The 20,958-nt window shown below is 47.1% G+C and overlaps 1 protein-coding gene across 2 annotated transcripts in view; it reads left to right on the top strand.

Annotated features, from left to right (window-relative positions):
- The window catches only part of LOC310811090 (low-density lipoprotein receptor class A domain-containing protein 4-like), a 44,829-nt gene that overhangs the window by 7,979 nt on the left and 15,892 nt on the right, over positions 1-20,958 (top strand). The window contains exon 2 of one of the 2 annotated variants that reach the window (XM_083679113.1): positions 1,570-1,710. In XM_083679113.1, coding sequence (XP_083535239.1) covers positions 1,570-1,710 — 141 coding nt within the window. Of the gene's footprint in view, positions 1-1,569; positions 1,711-19,619; positions 19,929-20,958 lie in introns of those variants that run through there. The other variant, XM_083679114.1, reaches the window with a different exon arrangement.

The following is a 20,958-nucleotide window of genomic DNA, read 5'->3' as shown; positions in this document are numbered from 1 at the left end:
CACTCACAAGAAGGGGAACGGGCGCTTTTACAAAGAATGGTCATGCTGGTTTGTTCTTTGAATCGGATCTCTGTTTCTTTTTTTTCCCCCTCACTGTCTAGACAAGTGAAGTACAAGCTGTTCTTGTTGTGGGGTTAGGAAAAGAAAATGTGCAATGTCATTCGGTCCCTGGTAGACGACCAGAAATTGGGCTGATCAGAGGGATGATCAACAGGAAGGCTTTAGAGGTGTTTTTGTTTGTTTGTTTGTTTTTGTGTGTGTGTGTGTGTGTGTGTGTGTGCGTGCGTGTGCGTGGGCGTGTGCGTGTGTGTATTTCAAGGATCAAGTATCAAGTATTTCATGCCGGTATTTATTTACTCCGGTATTCCTCCCCTCTCCACGTCTCTGTGCAGCCATTTGTTTACCAGACACAGAGCTCGGTAGATAGTGCTCCATAGAAAAGCTGTAAGCAATAACACTAAATGACAATGTTCAGGAGGCATGATGATATATATGTAGCTTACCCTATAAGCATTATCAAGCAAATGTATTCATACTTCTTCATGCAGAAGCTATTGATCGCAGGGGGCAGTTGTTAAGGATAGCTGTATTACTGCAGGCACTCTCTGTCTGAGCCCATGTCTGCCCTGTGAGCCTTACTTCCTCCATCACGGACAGGAAGTCTGCCTGACAGGAGACCACGGTCAGCGGAGCGTGCTGCCCCCAGATATCACCTGTCACTGGGCATCAGGTGTCCCACAAATACCCCTTTATAAGAGCCCTTACCTGGAGGTAACCTTAAAGGCTGGTTTCACAGACCTATATACACCTAGTCCAGGGGAATCTCAGTTGAAAGTGTATTTTAATCCAGGACTAGGCTTAATCTGTGTCGTTGAACTCTCCTGGCACACAGAGCACCTGTTCATTATAAGCCTCTTCGACCCAGACCAACTGTAGCACACATTTTGTTTCCTTGTCATTGATAGTAATGTACAGTCATTGAGGAGCAGTAGATCTGTACCCACCATTGTGGAGGGATTGGCAACATCAAACCATGCACCTTATACGCCTGGGCTTGCTTGGATGTCCTTCAAATAAATACAAATGCAAATATTGGTGTTGTTTTCTATTACTGTGATTAAAGTGAAGTCTTTCCCCTGGGTGGTTTTTTTCTTCTCCATTTTGTTGGTTGCATATCTTTTTTTAATTTTAGGTTCCTCACAAGTTTTTTTTTTGTTGAGTTTTTTTTTTCATCCAGCGAATTAATATTTGGGGCAAAAGTGTTTTCTGAATATCCATAGCAGCACATCACAGCTCAGACACGCACATCAAAAGCCTTTTAGAAATGATTTTATTTGTTATTTTTAATGGATGCTGCCTCATGACCCCATTTCTCTCAGAATTGAATACATGAATATTTCCCTATGCTCACAGGTAACCAATTCCCCTCACGTATTTGGAGGGATGAGTACATGGTAATAGGGGTGCAAAAATGATCACCTTTATAATGTATGTAACATGGTGGCTGCCACATTTTACATAATACATGTGCTCAAAACGGTCTCTCTATCTTCCTCTCTCCTCCCACAGAGTGCAAATTCCTGTGCACCAATGGCAATTGCTTGCGTCTTGGCTCATTAATTTGCAATCAGCTGAACAACTGTGGGGACAACAGCGATGAGGAGAACTGCCCAGTGGTGACCCAGCACCCTCCTCCTGGCATCTTCAACTGTAAGTAGCCCCAAGGGGGGGGGGTCTATGTGTTACTGTCTGTCAGGGCAGGCTGGCGGAGGCAGAAATCTAGAGGCTGGGCTCATTGTAATGCATGAAATGGAATAAGGAAAGTCATCAAACGCGTCACTGTAATGCATGCAATGGAATGAGGAATGGCATCAAACACACGTGGTTGATACCATTCCTCATTCCGTTCAATGCATTACAATGAGCCCGTCCTCCGATTTCTACCTCCTACCAGCCTCCAATGCTCTTTGTCCACACGCCTCTCTCACACTCCAACACAGCCACAGGCAGCCTCGGCTGGAAAACCTCGGCTCCTCCTCACTACTGGTGATGGTGACTGGTCACCTCCCTCCCTGGCTTCACCTCCCATCATCCACATATCCCTGTCGCCCCCCCTTTCCTTCACTGGCTGGCCAGCACCCCTATCATGCTGTTTCTCTCTTTAAAAACCCTACTGGTTACTTACTAATAATGAATTACTTAACTTATTACTTCTTGGGAAAAGTAATTAGTCACACTATTCGTTATATTACTTTTGTGTTACACCCCAAAACGTTACGCATTCCTCACTCAATATAAACCATGTCAACGTTACCTACACAGTTATATCCTTGTCATTTTGTCCTGTCAAATCAAAGTAATGGGAGTACTTCCACACTGAGAAAGTCAATGTTTTAGACGCTTTTACCATTTTTCATCTCCCTCACTTAAGCAGTTAATAGCAGGGCGTGTGTGTAAACAGGAACCAGGCGAGAGGACAAAAACAATTAGAATCTGGGGCACCAACAGAGAGGGACTAATAATGAATCAATAACTGGAATAGGAAGGGAATGAGAACAAAAGTAACTACATATTTCTTTCATCAGTAATTGTAATATTATGACTCAGATTTGACCAGTAGCTGTTATATTACTCGCTACAATGCAAAAAGCAATATTATAACTTTAACGTCTGACTTTGACATGCATTACCACCAACCCTGGTCTTCAGACACACCCTCCCTAGCCTCCCTAGCCTGACGCAGCACTCTGAAAGGTCGGACATCTTTTCCACTGCTTATGAATCTTCGGTCTAGAACATAAGCACTTACAATCAAACAGAAACCCAAACGTTCTCATAGCGGTCTTACAGTATCTTTGCTGTTTCATTGCAGTACAGTACTCTGTCGTCCTAAAAAAAGACCCACCCCTGAGATATAGCCAGGGACCCAGATGAGAGCGCTCTTCCAGGCTCTGAGGATCAATGGGAGGGTGAAGGACACCAATCGGATGCGGTGGCTGACTGCCAGAGCGCTTTGATGTGCAGGAGCTTTTTGTTTCAAGAACTTTTAGGGGAAAGAGAGAGAAAAAAACAACAACTTTACAGCAGCATGCAGCACTTTCATTCCTGTGTCTGCCTCACTCCGTGCCCCTCCACGTCCTCCTTCAGTTCCACTCCATCCACACCCTTCACCTCCTCTAGCCTGCTCTGAGCAATGTGCAGTGTTTTGGGGGGGATTGCTTGCTTCATTTTTCAGTGTACGTCTCCCCTCTCTCCCCTGCTGTTCTGAATGGGCTCTCGTTTTGGGCACTAATTTCTAGTGGATCTCATCCAGGGCCGGGCACTTAAAATATTTAGCTGTCTAGAGCGAATGTTAATGAAAGTGTCTGCTGCTGCCATTATGAGAAAGCTGTACAATGATTGTAATTTTCAGTGCTGGAACACATTTTTGCACCCTGGCTGTGGAGGCTGAAAGACAGAGGGGGGGGGGGGAGGAGGGGAGGGGGGGGAGAGAGTAGAGGGCAGGCGAGAAAGGAGAGAGAGAATGATAGAGAGAAATGGAGAGAGAAAAGGTGGTAGAGAGAGATGGAACGGGGATAGAAAAGTAGAGATAGAGAGAGAGGATGGTAGGATAAGGACAGGAAGTGTCAGAGAGAGTGAGAGAGAGTGAGAGAGAAAGAGAGAGAGAGAGAGAGAGAGAGAGAGGTGGATGGGTGGCAGAGAGTAGACAGACATAGACAGAGAGAGAGAGAGAGAGAGAGAGAGAGAGAGAGACAGAGGCAGAGGAAATGTTTCAATTCTAATCGAGTTTGCCATCTTCCCGGCTGTGCCTGTGCCAGACAGATGGATCATGAATACTGTCTAGACACTGTGCGCCTGAGTGAAGCGGCGCTCTCCCAGGACAAACAATGAGACGCTGGCTTAAGTAGCAGGGAAGTCAGGTCTGTGGCCCCTGCCCCCTGGACCAAGTGGCAATCAATGCGTCCAGCAGGACTCCTGGTCCAGCTCTACTTCATCACAGATCAAAGGGCATGGCTTCTGCCATTTTGTCTCTCTCGCCTTGTTAGGTTGCACTGAAGCGCGAGGAAGAGACAGGAAGTGATGATTTAATCGATAGCTGGCTTTATGGATTGATTGTAGATGAGGCCTACTAGGATATGTCTACAGGCCTGTGACTGGTTCTGGTGCTGCCTGGTCTGTCTTGCATAGATTCATATACAGCTGGGGAGAGTTTTTATTGACCATCTAGTCCACTGCCTTCTTAAGATATTCATTGTGTTTATCGGTTGGTGGGTTTTGATGTTTTTCAGCAGCACCTGTCATGTCGAGCACCAGGTTCTGCTCAAAGAAGGTGAAAAAGGAATTGCAAGTCAAGAGTGTTATCTCTGAAGCTAAATGGAGCCGATTGTCTTTGTCAGTACTCAGAATGATTGAGAAGTTATGATGTGTTGCACTTGTCTATCATGAAAAAGGTCAGGAAAACACTGACCGTTTTGCCAGTATTTCTTTTTTCAATTCTTTTTTCAATTTTTGTTGACAGTATGGTTGGAGAATTAGAGGATCAGGCACTGTGACCAAAGTCAAACAGCTCTAGGAGACCTCAGAGCCGACCTAGTTTGACTTGAGTTCCCACGGTCACCCCCCACCCACCCAACCCCCTCAATGCCCTTTCTGCTCACTTCACATGGAAACTAATTGACTGCAGCCCCCATAGCTAGTGGTGATGCTGTAATACCAGCTGGTTTGGACCTAAATCCATTTTCCATTTTCGGATTTTTAAATTGAAGTTTCGAATAAAGTGTTTTTTTATGGTTTTGGTTTGTGTCTTATCCATTAAATGTGTCCTTTTTATGTTCTGAAGAGCAAAGATATTATCCTAAACAATTTACAAGGCCCACATGGCCAGATACAGTCTATGTTATGTTGCAAATTGATATTCAATTTGGCAGATAACCACCATTGGCTATATGCTCAGAATCAAATGTAAGATGTTTATCTACTGTAAGCTTTATTTGATCTATTTCAATGGGTAGCCTGTATCTTGATGTTCTCTGTGTGGACTGTGTTATCTTGGTTTCTGTTGTTCCTACGACCCTAACTCTCCCGACCAGTTGTGAAGCATCTGAAATCATTTGTCAATCATGGTTTCCTGAGGCTCTCTCAACCTCCCTTTTTTCATCACTTAATCTCATCGCCCGACAAAACCTCAAGAAAGCTCTCTAAAGATGGATTAAGAGTTTTCGCATTGGACCCAAACCCCATGTTTGGTCACCAGGAGGGTAATTAGCTTGAAATCTCGAGGCCTGCTAGGATCAATTATGGGCCTGGTGTTAGCTGGTGTAGGAATGTTTTCTAGTGTGACTTTGGGGTCGATTAAGCAGAAAATGAATGTGCCGGACGGTCTAATTGAATAGTACCATTGGGCTTAGACATGGGTTCTCTTTGGCCCAAACCCTGTCATCTCCAGAGGGTGGTGACCTCGGCACCCGAGGGCGCCCCTTTAAATGGAGGGCGGGTCCCCCCCCCCCCCCCCCCCGCCTCTGCCGGGGCTGGCTAGGGGAGGTGCAGTAGGGGGTTAGGCTGAGCCCCGAGCCCTGAGCTTCGGGACGCTGTTGGCTGCGCTGCTCTCTCGGCTGGAGCATGGGGGGGGGGGGGGGGGCGCACATTGATATGCAGATCAGGGTGCCTGTTGTCCAGTTTCGCTCTGCTTTCAGGAGAGTCTTATTTCCATGTGTTTAAGGGATTATTTTAAGTAGACAATCTGAGAGGGATTGAATAAACATGATGAGGTTTTTTTTTTCTTCTCTTTCTCCCTGTCTTTTTTTTCCCCCTCCTCCTCTCCTCTCCTCTCCGCTCTTCAAGTGAAAGCTTTCAGACCCCGTCGTCTCTGAAGCCTGAGCTGCCAGGGGCTCGCGGCACGCTTTGAAGCATGTTTAATAGTTTTCCATGGGCGCCCAGGTCAGAGATGAACGACGCAGTCCTGTAAAGCGCCGGGCCAATTAAAACTGACAGCAGCTGGACTCAGTTAGCGGTTAGCATCTCAATCAGCAGCGACCGCTCTGATGTCCCAGACAATGACGCTCTGTGATGTCCCAGGACAGCCCCGAAAGAGATAGAGGGTAATCTCTGTCTCGTGGTCACCTGTAGCACCTCCTTCTGACTAGCTGGTTTGGTCACACCGCACAGAATGGGCACACTCAGGTCAAGGGTCAAGGTCAAGGGTGAGTGGAGATGATAGTTTCACTCTTTGATTTGGGGTCCTCTCGGGGTGTAATACCCTGCTGTCAATTTGTTTGAGCTTGGGATTTCCATAATGAATTTATATGAGCTCCTTCTCTCCTCCTTGCTGTGTTTACTGAGTGCGGAGAGCAGTATGTTATGCAAATGAGGCTCATTTTCCAAACTGACGCCACCCAGTAAGTATGCAGCATGCACCACATTGAGTGAGGCTGAGACAAGAGATGGATGGATTGAGTTGATGGAAAGAGCGAAGGGGGTGACTGATGGAAGGGAAAGATAAGTGAAAATTCTTCATCGCGTTTGGGGAAAAAAAGCACAAAATTGGATGCAAATCTGAACGACTCTAGACACCGTCTGAGGCGTCGGTTGGGTTGTTGGCATTCCAATAGCAGAGGGACTGCTGCTGTTGGCGCAATTGGCAGAATGTATATTGTTGACAACTTTGTTGAACAGTTTTTGTATTCACGGCACTTTCAACTTGCTTTCCCCCCGTGTCTCGTGGATATTGATGGTTGTCACAGACGAATGTCACTTTTTAAAAGGGTCTCTGATCTTTTAAAAGAGTGTCTGATCTTTTAAATGTCCCCATCCTTGTCTCTGTGTGTCACTCTGTGTGTCTCTGTGTGTCTCTGCGTGTCTCTGCGTGTCTCTGTGTGTCTCTGTGTGTCTGTGTGTGCGTGTGCGTGCGTGCGTGCGTGCGTGTGTGTGTCTTCGCCCGTGTGTGTGTGTCTCCGCCTGTGTGTGTGTGTGTGTGTGTGTGTGTGTGTGTTCCTGTGTGATGCATCTCCCACACACGTCGTCCTATTTGCCACTTCTTTTCAGTCACGGGCTCAGCGAGAGAGAGAGAGGGCCATGTCACTGGCCATTGGCTTCCTGTCACCAGAACATTGGTAATGTGGCCCGAGCAGGGGCTCACCTGACAACAGCTCCGAGGCAGGACTTATAGGACTGTTAATCACTCAAGCTGCTGCTGTACAGCCAAGCTGGAGGTCTATAGGCCTCTCTCTCTTTATTCTCTTTTAATGTTTTGTTCAGCAATACGCCTTGTAGGATGTAGTTAGACGTTCTATCAGCCTCCAACCCTCCCTCCTCATCTTTCTACTCAATACATTTCCCCCCAGTGTGTGTGCAAGGTAATGATGCAGCTGGGGCCATTAAATGTGGGGAATTGACAGCTCTCCTCCCTCGCTTTCATTCGCTGCCCTGAAAGAGCGGCCCAAATGAAGCCCCGGGAGTAAATGGAGTCGTCTTAAGACAGCATTTCTCAAGACTGGATTGTGCATTTATTAAAAGAGAGAGAGAGAGAGAAGAGACCAAAACAAAACACGGTGAAAAACAAGTAGGCCCCCCTCTCCCCTTTCTCTCTCTCTCTCTCTCTCTCTCTCTCTCACACACACACACACACTCACACACACTTACACACTGTGGAAAATGTGTTTCAGTGTTGGAGGTTGTCTGTTTGAAGTTGCACCATTTTTCTTTGGAATTGTTAGGGAGTGGATTGAATGGTGAGGATTGAATGGAAGGTACAGTTCATGAATAGGCTCATCTATCACTCTGGGTCAGATGCCCATTTTGAAAGATCTGGGTGGCCAGTCAACAGCTATGAAGTAGCCTATATTTATTATTTTGTGCATTTGTGCTGCCCTTAGAATTAGATTTTTTGAGTGACAGCAATTTTTTTTATCAGCTTAGTACTGTATAATGTATTTCGGTGAAGGGTGACTCTGTTATTCTAACATTTGCCTATACTGTATACTGCATATTTACCATAATGCTGCGTGAGATGGAAATGTCCTAAGATTGAATAGATTGAGAGTGAAAGAGACATCCATTCCCTTTTGAATACTTACTTGAAGTGTGGACCAGTGAAGGACAAGCACATTTTAGCAGTCAGAGAATGGTGAGTGGTGTATGTGTGTCTGTAGGCGAGGTGCCATCTAGATCTCGTCCTCTGACGGTGTGTGTGTGTGTGTGTCTGTGTCTGTGTGTGTGTGTGTGTGTGTGTGTGTGTGCGTGCATGTGCATGTGTGTGCGTGCGCATGTGTGCGTGCGTACGTGTGTGCGTGCGTGTGTGTGTGTGTGTGTGTGTGGGCCTGCGCGCAGAGCAGGCCTTATTTTCTGTGGAGGCAGAGTGATAATTATAACAGTCTGACACCTTTGGCGGCCCCCAGGAGAGCAGGCCTCCACGGTGGCACGTTTCCCTCCCCATCCTCTGCTGTCACATTGTCATGGAGAGTGGGTCCCTGCAGACACTGCCACCACACAATGTCATCTTTCTCTCTACCCACCATCGCTGCCTGGGATGTACACACACACACACACACACACACACACAGTAAACACTTAGGATGCTAAAAATGTCTGCCCGCTATGCAAATGCACTACCACCCCCCCCCCCAACCCCCCCAGCCCTATAAATAGGCCCCTTCGCTCGGCTCTGGGCTTTTTTTGGCAGCGGCTGTGATGATACTGTGCCGCGTTGCCATGTTTTTGCAACCAGCGGTGAGCCCCCAGTGGGACGTCTCATTTGTCATACATGCTGTGCCCCGCTCGGCTGAGCTACAATGCACTCTGGTGTGAAGTCACGGCACTTTGGCGGAAATAAATGGTCTGGTGGGTCTTCGGAAAAGGCGGGGCGACGAAGCCTAACCCCTGTGATATTAGATGTTCATTCAGTGTCACAAACAACCAACGTCTGGATAGATTCATGGACGAAAATGGATAAAAAAACAACCTAATGAGTGTGTGCCTAGGTTGGAGTTTGAGGTTGTGGTGTGGTAGCTCGTCCTTTGAGAGGTCTGTGGTGCGTGAGTGCTTCAAGCTGGCTGTTTGGCACTAATTACAGGCTAGAAGGAGTTAAAAGGAGCACCATGCTATAATTATACTGCTGCTTGTGTTGAACTGAACCGGACACAACTGCAGGCTGGAGTGCTTACGAATTCACCACCACCACCGCACACACGCACGCACGCACGCACGCACACACACACACACACACACACACCCATCTCCTACCTCGTAAATACCATTTGTCATCATAATTAAAAGGATAAGAATGTCCCAAAAAAAACTGAGTCAGATGTAGCCTCGGCTCACTGGAGAAGAGGCTGGGAGATGGTAGACTTGACGTGTTACAGGAGCTCCTTTTACTTTAGTTTAGTGGACAGAGTTGTTGTGCCCTCTTCAAAGTTATTTCATTTGCCTCAAGCTCACATTAGTATTCCATCTGGCTCTCACAGATCTTTGTTTCAAGGAGAAATTGTGAACTCTTGCATTTTGCAATAAGACACCACAAATGGTCTTAAAACCCAGACAAACATGATATGATTCACCTGGTAGCTTGCGTCTGTATTCTTGGCATGTACTGTATGAATCGATTTTGTGAGGGTTATTGCCACCGTGAGCAGGTTTGAAATTTGATTTCTTGTGAAATTGGATTTCTCACCCTAACGTCAAAGGCATACGATATTCTGTATTATTCTGCAATTAAGCCTTCATTAATTCTCAACACTGTCCACTGCCGTCACTCCTATTCAAAGGTAGATTGAGGCATTTGATTGCAGTCTGTTGTAATTGTATTGTTAGTGAGGATGATAGTGGCATGCATATTAGTTATAGCCTCGATTTATCTGACACAGACACACACTAAAATACTCATATTTCATTCATTGTGTACATTGTGTACATTGATAAATGCGTCATGTCACCCAGATCAATATGATGGAATGTTATAGTGCTACACTTCATACCACAATACACTATCAAACATTTCAAAAGCAATGTGGACTGAAGGCCATGGCTGGCCGATTAGATTGTAAGAAAGAAGAAAATCTGAAAAGCCATTTTGTATAGCCACCCCATGTTCTAAGATCTGCTTTCACAATTTCACTATCTACTATTAAGGGTATTCATCATACTATTTCAATGGGGCCTGTGGGATTGTTCATGTACAATTCCTTTACCTGTAGAGAGACAACGCACCAAACCAATTGAAAAGCATCCAATAGTGTCTGTCTGCTTTATGACAAGTTTCAGACCTGTCTATTCAAAAAACCAGCACAAAGTTTGATCTGAGTTAACTGAAAATGAAGGCCTTCAAATATTGATCAAGATGTGTTGCCTGGGGTGTTATTTGTTAATGTTCCAATAGATTTTAAACACTGTCAGCTGTTCATCCCAAATCCTCCCAGACAGCCCCGCTCCTACTGGCTTGTCAAAGACATTCAAAGCCATCTTCAAATCAGACATTTCGCTTTGTTTGTTGGTGTTTCCAGAGGGACACACCTCTGTGACGGCGATGGCAGAGGGAACTGTCTGCGTGTCGTCTACGTTGAGAGACAGAGCGGCTTGTTTGTTTGTTGTTGGTGTTCCCAGAGGGACGCTCCTCTGTGACGGCCGTGGCAGCGGCGGCGGTGGCGGAGGGGACTACCTGCATGGCGTCTGCGGTGAGAGACAGAGCCGGTGGAGAGGAGCCTGACTCTAATCATCATGGTCTGTGGGACGCCATCATGCGCTCTTTATGGTCCAGATGTGAGTGGGAGACAAGGAGGGGGGGTAGGGGGTGGGGGGGGGGGGGGGAGTGACAGTGGGAGCAGCTGTGGAGGGAAAGCCAAAGTGCTGATGAGTATTGAAAGAGTGCTGAGACAGAGCTTTGCTCCGTGGTTGGAGGGCAAAATGCTGGCACACCTGAGAGACAGACACAGCAGAGCAACCTGCAGTGGGTAAACAACACACACTCTACCCCCCCTGTCTGTCACGCTACCCCACAGATCTGAACTATCGCAATCACAATGTTTGCCTGCTGTCCTTGTCATGGGAATTACTAAATAAATAGCATTACTAAAACCAGCTAATGGATCCGAGGCTGTGCAAGAAAACTAAGTCAACATTTTTGCATTTCTGTTAACGTGAAAAATGGTTTGCATTGTGAAGCATAGAGGTAAGCAATTGTCTGTCTCCTCAGGGCAATAAAAGGCTATTAAATACCGTGGTGGAGGAAAGGCAGACCTGTATCAGGGAAATCACAGGCAGCGGAACTTGTGGTGGAAATGCCAATTGTGAAGACAAATGAAAGAAAATGGGTCTTATTATTTGAATGAAAAATGCTCTCTCTCAAATATGGCTTGTTTTTTTTTTGGTGGTGAATCAAATTGAAGTGGAATAATGCAGTAGAAAGAAGGAGGAGGAGGAGGAGGAGGAGGGAGAGGAGGGAGAGAGAGAGAGAGATGCTGAGAGGGGAAGTGAGTGGTGCGACCGGCGCTCCTCTTGGAGCAGTCACACACAGGGAGATGTGCCAGCAGCGGTCTCTATGGGAACGTTGCAGAAGGCCTGGGAGGTTATAAAAAGCATAGTAGCTAGACGGTCAGCAAGGACATCACAGACCTTTTTTCTCTCTCTTTTTTTTTTTTCTTCTCTCCTTTCCCTTTTTTTGGGGGGGGTTAGAAGAATTAGGAACTGCCTTTTATAGGAGACTTCAGCGCTGCGCAAAACCATGCAGGGGAGAGAGACAGGAAATGACCAGAGCAGGGCTTCATGGGGGCTGTTTCTAAGCCACATGGACAAGTCACTGCACCCAGATTATAGGGATCCTAGTGACCCTTAAAAGGGAAAAAACTAAAAATCGGTGGGGTTTTTTAGACAAATCCGCATTGAAGGCTAGCCTACCTAGCCCATTCACTCCATTTCAGGAGGTTTTTCCCCCTGACTTGGTGCCTACTGAACACAGCCCATGTCAGCCTCCGCTGCCTGTTTGTTCTGCTGCTGCTCGTCGTCCTGGTCCCTTCCCTTCTCCGTTCAGACAGCAGGGGCTCTGCCTCTCTCTGCCTCTCTCTGCCTCTCTCTGCCTCTCTCTGCCTCCCAGCCCTGTGACTGCAGCATGACTGCCACAAACGCTACCATCCCCTTCCATCTCTCCATCCCCTCCCATCCCTCCCCTTCCATCCCTCCCCTCCCATCCCTCCCTCCTATCCCTCCCTCCCATCCATCCATCCCTCCCATCCATCCATCACATCCATCCATCTATCCATCCCTCCCTCCCCCTCCCTCCCTCTCTTCCTCCCATCCATCCCTCCATCCCTCCCTCCCTCCCATCCCATCCCATCCCTCCCACCCACCCCACCCCCCCCCCCCAGCAGGAAGTAGGGCAGACTAGAGTCTGTGTCACAGGCAGATTTGATAAAGACAGTGCGTGATACATTCTCTTGTGCGCTTCTGGTGGTTGTGTTTGTGGGTTTTAAAAGTAGGTCATTGTTACTCCCACACAGGCTGCCTGCACACATATCTCCCAACTAAGCACCTCTTTTTGGGGAAGGCAGGCTTTAAAAAAAACACACAAAAAAAACAAGCACTTTTATGCAAAGACAATGTGGCCACCCAGCACAGTGGCAAAGAGGATTTCACTGAGGCATGTCCAATATGTCACAGCTACCCACCTAAATCTAAATCTAAACGTATTGTGTTGAATATTCCAGCGCCGCATATTTGCCAGGTTCCGTCCTGATTGAATTATGCAGTCATTTATTCATCCCACATTTCGTAGTCATGAAAAAAAATAGTTCTACCTCTACAAGAAAGAGCAGGGTGTTAAACAAAGACGATGTTGTCTGCCGGCGGCGACAACAGTTGGAGGCAGGCCAGGCTGTACCTCTGGACGGTGGCTGCACTTTTCAAAAAGACTTGAGCCAACGTTGCGTGCCAGCGTCCAGGTGCGACATCCCAGACCCGAGCGACCCAGACTGCAGCCTCCATTCTGGGTCAGACCTGACCCCTGTGTCTGCTGCTGCTGCTGCTGCTGCTGCTGCAGTCTATTTACGTCTGCACTGCAGCCCTCTTCAGCTCCGTGTTAGAGATGGAGATGGAGACAGAACTGAACAAACTGCACCACAGTTGGCTACAACAGCTCCAGTTATTTGATGATATGGAACTATGTGTGGAGACAACTGCAGTACTGCTGTGGTCAGCGTTACAGTGGACGTGGCGAGCGCTCCGGTTATGTTGAGCTGTACTGTGCTGTAGTTCTATCAGTCTTGCTGCAGTGCCGTTTTGAGTCATGGCCACAGCAGCAGCAGTAGCACCAGTTTAGTGATGCTGTAGAACAGCTCACAGACACAGACGCTGCTCCTGGTGTTGTGATGGCTGCTGTCTGGTCCTTCTCTCCACCAATGCTTCGCAGTGACCGCAGAGCTGACTTACACCATGCAGAGACAAAACACCACACAGCCAGGGAGAAATGCTGCTGATGCTGCTGTTGAACCTGTGTCACCCGGGATGAGTAATCATGGCCAGAGGAAAAGTGGTGGAAGGAGGGAGGGAGAGAGAGACAGAGGGAGAGAGAGAAAAGAGAGAGAGGGGGGGGGGGGGGGGATAGAGAGAGAAGGTGACTCAGTAGTGGTCAGTGTAGCCATAGTGAGTCAGTCAGGCAGGCATACACGGACCGCTGGTCCTCCCATGGACGCCCCCCTAAGATCAGGGGTCTTGATGCTGGAGACCGGAGACTGGAACGGCCCAGTCCAGCTCCCCACAGTGCCCCATGATGAACAGCTTACATGATGGCCTCTTCCTGAGGGGGCGGTATTCATTAGCTGGCCTTACACACTCAGACTGTTGACTCCCCCTGACCGGACAGGGGAGAGGATAGACAGGGAGAAACCCACGGCCTCCGCGGGGATTAGGAAGATAAATCGAGAGACGCGACTAATCTGTCACGCCACAAAAGGGGGAAGCGGGCGAATTTGCATGACAAACTGGCTTGAAGGTGATTGAAGAGAAAACAATTTTAGGAGACATCTCACTGCATTGGATGGTGCCGGTACCTCTGGGTGGGCTTAGGACCACCGCAGTGGGGGGTGGCGGTAGAGGGAGGGTGGGGGTGTGTGTGTGGGGGGGGGGGTGGACAGCGGGTGGGTGGGGGGTGGGCGGGGGTATTGTATGGCCCAAATCAGTTTATTTGTGTCTGACTGACTGCTGATGTGTTCAGAGAGTGATGATGATACCTTAATCCTCAGATTGTCACTGTGTTGGAGGGTTCAAACAGGCTGGCCTCGTTACAAGTGCTACCATAATCCCATCATGCACCCTACCCAGCAAAGCCCTGTTCAAATGAAAACATAACCACCTGACACACAGCAGCACATGTCACAGTGCAGATTGGCTGTCAGTCACGTCCTTTGTGTGAGGACGTTGCCAGCCTCCCTATTCAACATTAGAGAATGCAGTACCCCCTTTCTTTCTCTCACAGCTTTTTTTACGGTCTTTCTCCCGTTCCCCTTGTTCATGTCTCAAGTCTGCTTTTGTCCCGTCTACATTGATGCAGCAGTACTGTACCATTTCATTTACTTCAATTGAATTCAAGTTCTATGATGTTCCCTCCCTTTTAGTTAGGAGGGATTTTCGTGCGGAATAATGCTAATATGAGATTTGCAGTGCACATTGCAGTTAATGGGAGATTTGCGCAAAAAATTGTTACAGTATTTAGTGTTCATACAGTAGGCTGTTAAGATAACCTTAGGCCCTTGGAGAGCAGCAAAATTCCCCTCAAATAATGTCTGTGAGAAATACTGTTCTACCTAACTTTCTGCTTAAATATTGCCTTTTATATCACATAAAGTCCAGTTTGAAAGATGTACTGTTTGATTGTGTTATGCCTGACCTAATACTGTAGTCCCACCTCTGAAACAGGGGACTGGCTGTCATTTTTTCTACATTTAGTTTTTGAGTCATTCTTGTTCTTGTTCTTTTTTTTTCTTTTTTCTTTTGGATTTATTTGATTTATTTTCTGATTTACGGAAACACTGGTTATTATCCTGGCTTCCTGGTTGCGGGGTCTGTCTTCCGTTGTGTGTGGCGAGCTGCAGAGGGTGCCTGTGACAGGTTTATTAAATATTGCAGAGCCCATGCTGAAAATGGCGGGGAGCTGGCCACACTAGTGAGCCCCCGCTGCCCCGGTAATTAATGTGGCGAGAGAACGTTAACATTACGGCTCTCTGTGCTCGCTGGAGTAAGGACACAAGGCCGGCTTGTTGTTTTTCCACTGCTGTGGAGTACAACGACCCATTCTCTCAGGCTGTCGATGTGGCCAATCTGCCTGCTGCTCTGAGCCTGGTGCTGGAGAGAGAGAGAGAGGGAGGGAGAGAGAGAGAGAGAGAGAGAGAGGGAGAAGAAGAGAAAGGGAGGCAGAGAGGAGGGAGGGAAAGGAGGAGAGACAGAGAGAGGAGGAGAGACAGAGGGAGGGAGGCTAGAGGGAGAGAGACAGAGGGGGAGGAGAGAGAGAGGGAGAAGAAGGGAGGGGGAGAGGAAGAGAGGGAGTGGAAGAGGAGAGAGGGCAGGAGGGAGGGAGAGGGGGACAGAGAGAGCACGGGGAGACGGGAGAGGAAGAGAAACGGGGAGACGAGATGGAGAGAGGAAAAGAGTGAGAGAGAGAAAGAGAGATGAGGAGAAAAGGAGAGAGAGAGGAGGGAGGGAGGTAGAAGAGTAGAGGGAGAGAGAGAGCAGACAGACGAGGAGAGGGAGGGATACTCTGTACCCAGACAGACAGACACAGTCAGTACTGCTCCTCCTCAGCTCAGCGGCAGTCCTCCACCTGCACAGGCCCACAGGCCAATCAGACCCAGTGGACTCGCCTCACATTGGATGTCGCCGGGCAGACAACACACAGACATTTCAACAGAAGTTCACTCCTGAAAATAGGAGGTGGGAAAATGGAAGCCACTCATTACTATTTGAACTCATACTGATAAAAGGAAATGGCTTTTAGAAGCATTTTAGTACCGGAGTGTACAGAGAGGAGGAGGAGTTGATGCACTGTGCAGTTTACCTTTTTTTTTAAGCACCTCAGCGGTGAGCTCTGTTGTTACAAGCTGTCGTGGAGAGTGCTGTTCTGCCCCATCCCTGTTAGGAAGGCGCGTAGGGGTGGGGTGCAGCAACATGTTCACAGGTCGCTCCATCTGTTCTTTATCCCCTCTCTGCTATTTTGTCTCTAATATCATCATAGCAGTCATTGTCAAGATTAATTTAAATTAAAAGCTTTAAAAAAATAAAAAAATAAAAATGACATTGCATTTTATGCCCTTCTGGCAAATGACTATTAACAGTATCTACAGTATCTACAATATGGCATGAAATCTCCTGTATTTATAGAGTTAGGTCACTGGTAAAACTGTTTGGAGAAGGGAAGTGTTCAGGAACTATTGGGATTGGAACAAGCCTGTGTCTATAATAAGTTAGTCAGCCAGTAATAATGGTTGTCTGACCTGTAGGACTCTTTAGAGAAGTATTGACCCTGCCAAGGGCAAACCGTCGCTGGTGAAGCTCTCTCTGTCTCTATGTAGAGATGACAATACTGTGTGTGTGTGTGTGTGTGTGTGTGTGTGTGTGTGTGTGTGTGTGTGTGTGTGTGTGTGTGTGTGTGTGTGTGTGTGTGTGTGTGTGTGCGCGCGTGCGTGCGTGCGTGCGTGTGTGTGCGCGTGTGTGTAGTCCACATAACAGGCACGTGAGGCTCATTAACGTAATTCTAACGCAATCAACAGTCTTATGATGGCAGCGATGATTGTCTGAGCCCTTATCAGTATTGTGACGGCTGCTGCACTGCCCTTCGTGCCTTCCCATGAGCCTGTGTACCCACAGAGTCTTGCCAGTCCAGGAGATTGGCATTAAAACCTAGACATTACCTCATCCTCCTGGGCAGACAGCCCATTACAATGCTCAGCAGGCCCGCAGGGGTGAAAAGCTCAATACCTGGTGATTATGTGCTCTCTGCGCCGCATCGCTGTTCCGCAGGCGTCTCCTACCTCTCTCCACCCACAAATGACTAACACCCCACCCCCCACCCAGACACAGACACACACGCAGAAACACATACACACACACACACACGCACGCACACGCACGCACGCACGCGCACATGCACACACACACACACACTCTCTCTCTCTCTCTCTCTCACACACACACACTCTCTCACACACACACACTCTCTCACACACACACACACAAACACACACACACACACAGACAGACACTAGCCCCCCTTTTTGGTGAGAGGTGTCACTGCAGTGGTGCCTGCGGCAGCCTGGACAGAAATGACAGGGGGGGGTGGGGGGTGGGGGGTGGGGGGGATGGAGCTAGCTAGCACCTGTAAGAACAGGATGACACGGCTAGACAAGGGCAGGAAGGAAGGAAGGAAGCACATACGTACCGGCATGCACATCTTTTATTGAACACAGTGCACAGCACTTTGAACATATGTGTTGTCAGCCTGCTTCGCTGTTCACAAATGACTTGTAAAGCTAACAGTAATAGTTGAGCTAACAGTACTAACTCTGTATCCCGGCTCGTCTTTATGTTGAAGTTGTTTTATGTCTTTGTTTTTTTATGTGTGTATTGTTTGGAATGTAGGCTTAATGTTGTCAAACTGCATTCTTGTCAGATACCGGGCACATTTGAGGATTTATGTACTGCCGGTAGTCTGTAGCTTCTGCATTTGGTCTCTGTTCTTACAAAGAGGTAAATGACTCAATCAATCCAGCACACTTTTTATTCTTCAGATTTCAGCACAGTTGTTTACTTGGTCACAACAGTAACGGTATCCTATTGTCGCAGGGGTTTCGTTTCACATTTATTCTACACAAGCCACAACATAGTTTTGTTCTCAGTAACAGTATCCTAACTGAAGAGATCCTAAGCCTGAAAATGCTGTGTTGAACCATTCACAAATAGAGTACAATTCATGCCAATGAATTGTGCTAAAAGCGCACATTTCCAACGACAGCACTCCCTAAACTTGTATGTTTTACAAAAGAGCAAGAATAAACCAACTTGAAAGTACACTTGAACAGGATTCCTAGTTTGTATTACACCAGTTGTATTCCTCTCTCTGTGTTCTCAGTGGTTTCTTTTGAAGAGGTTATAATTGATTCAAAGCCTAATTCATTCCCAGAAGCAGGATTTGGCTTCCTGAGTGAGTAGAGAAGAGAAGAATATTTTACATTCATATCCATGTTTGGCATGCATCTGTGGAACCTGCCTGCCCTCATCCTAACTTGGGCACTAGATGGAGCTATGGATCAGGCTGCTCTTCAACAACTCACACTGAGATGCAGCACTCTAAACATATTTTTATGGACATTTTATGGACTTTGAAGCTAGCAAGCAAATCCACTTAGATCATTTTAGATGTTTGGCAGTGGAAGGTAATGAACAGAATGTACTTTTGTTAAATTGGAGTGGAATGTCAATGGACTGCCCACTAAATTAGAAGAGGGAGTTTTAATGTCACAGTTGTCTCTCCTAATGAAAAAGTGTTTTCATTATACTTCTACTGTATGAATGGACTATTTTATGAAAGGGTCAGTAAAACAACGAAACCCTTAGTTTACCTCCTACCTCCCTGTTGTGGAAAAGAAACACACACAAACGCACACGCAGACACACACACACACAGAGAGAGAGAGAGAGAGAGAGAGAGACACACACACACACACACACCAGTCTGCTTCTGCTACTGCAGGGGGGATGGTAGGTGCAGACTAGAGTGCATTTGGTATTCAGTGGTGGGTAGTATTTATCTGTCTGCTGTCTGGTCTGGAAGTGGAGTCATCCTGCTCCCATGGGTACTAAATTATTGGTCCAGACAGGGGGTCTCTGATGAAACAGTGACTGATTGGGGTATTTCTGGTGATGCATGTTGCTCCCGGCTAACCTTGTGTCTCGGAAAGGATCTTGTTGAATGTCTGCATTGATCATGCCTCTTTAATTATTTGTACCTTCAATTAAAGTAAGTCTACAGTCGTTTAAGGTGGATTTGTCAAAGCTGAGGTAATGGATTGTTTGGTAACTTGATGCTTCATACAAACATACAGGTGTAAAATGTGCATTTGTATTTTTGTTGTGTTAGAAAAGGTGTGGTACTTTATAACATTGTTGATACTTTTGGGATACTTACACTGCAGGCATAAGAGGCCAACCCCATATGTCCCGGGCTGGCAACTAAAGTCTTCCTCTCCCTACACTGTTTTACTGCCGAGTTATTTATAGACTGTAGACGGCTGGGACAGGAGGGGTCCTGCACATGTGCTCAAGAACCGCAAGACTACGGGGTCACCTCAAGGTTAGCTTCTTCAAAGACCGTCTTGATTGGTTGTGGCTGGCACTAATGAGTGTGTAACTCTAACCGCTCCCACCCACAAATGTTAGACCAGCCCCTCTCTCAGCCCATCCATTGTCACTACCAGTCTGCTCTGAGTCGGCCCCCCCAAGCCCCCTGTCCCCCCTCCCCCCGGGCGTCTGGCTAGAGCGGAATCGCTGCCTTTTTTGGGGGTGGGCCATAGTTTGGTGAGCCTGCCTACATTCGGAACGGAGAGTTTTCCCCAATGAAGGCGAGAGGGAAGAGAACAAGGCTAGACAATGCGATAGTATGAGGAAATGGTAAGGCTCGATAGAATCTGAGAATTGATCACTCCAACTTTCTATCTGAACCGGTAGACGACGATCATGGCGTGAAAATAATATGTGAACACGGACTAGAGAGGCAGACTCATCGCGAGCTGCTGGAAGTTTATTTGAGGGGCCTATCGCAACGGCTCTTCCCCGGTTTCACCGTTTCCCAAGCCCCATGCAAAACCTAACGGTCCTGGGCAGCCCCGACAACTCCTCCAATGTCATTTGCTCCTGCAACTGCACCGGTGGTTCCCAGCCCCAGGGGATGGAGATATGTAAGTATTGTGGTGAAATGCTGTGACCCGTGAAAGACGTGGGAACTATTTACTGTACTGCTGTGCTGTTTAATTTCATGCATGAATTGCGCTTATGTAAACGATGACGCGTATTTGTCTTCGGATAGTGTTCATTTAGAGTTACTATGTCAGGAAATTAACCTATAATGTGTTGATGTAGACTTTTAGTTTTACTTTACATAGCGTTATTGTGAAATGTAAAAAGTCAAGCCGCCTTTGGTTGGTGCGTCTGTTAGTCAGTCGTTTTTATTGGCGTTGAATGATTGACGCACTGTAGATTTTACAGCGGCAGCAAAGGGTTGTAACAGTTGAAGTATTGTATCCAAAATGTTATCTAGTATGCTAAGCTATCTATTGCATTTTGTTATGTTGCCACAATCACATGATGTTATATTAACAGGGAGTTCACTGGGTAAAGTTGTTGCTGTGTAGAGCAAAGATGTTGCCACTAAAGTTGTTAAACTGGAATGCTCTAACGACATGTTTTGAAGATCAAGTGAGAGAGCCAGCAGACTAGAGTAGAGGTTTCATCAGCAGACAGTTATGCTGAATTCATTGCAGATGTTCTGACTGTGCAGGCTAGATGCACTCAGACAGACAGAATTACAGTCTGATGTGTAATTTCCATTGGGGCAAGAGCCAGCCCAAGCAACGTGAGGTGGAGACAGGATATTAGATTTAGATTTGGCAGTTGAGCATGGATGAACTGACGCCACAATGTAACCAAAAGCACCACTGTCAGTGTCTGATCTTATTGGCTCGCTCTTCCCCCATTTGTTTTTCCTGTGCTCTGTGTCCTGCCAGGAAAGGGCACACTGTGGGGAACAGAGGATAGCCTAATTAGATCATATTGGGCTTTTTATTTTGAATTGGGTATTTTTTTGTTGTTGTTGTTGTGTGACCTAGTTTTCAAGCATCCCCTGTCTACACACTTGTTTTGTTTTGTGCCTCTGTCTGGATGAGAGCTAGCCTGGATGACGAGAGAATAAAAGTGGAGCCATATTAGAGG

The sequence above is a fragment of the Argentina silus genome (assembly GCF_951799395.1).
Source record: "Argentina silus genome assembly, chromosome: 10".
Lineage (NCBI taxonomy): Eukaryota > Metazoa > Chordata > Actinopteri > Argentiniformes > Argentinidae > Argentina > Argentina silus.
This window is presented reverse-complemented; position numbering and strand designations above follow the sequence as displayed.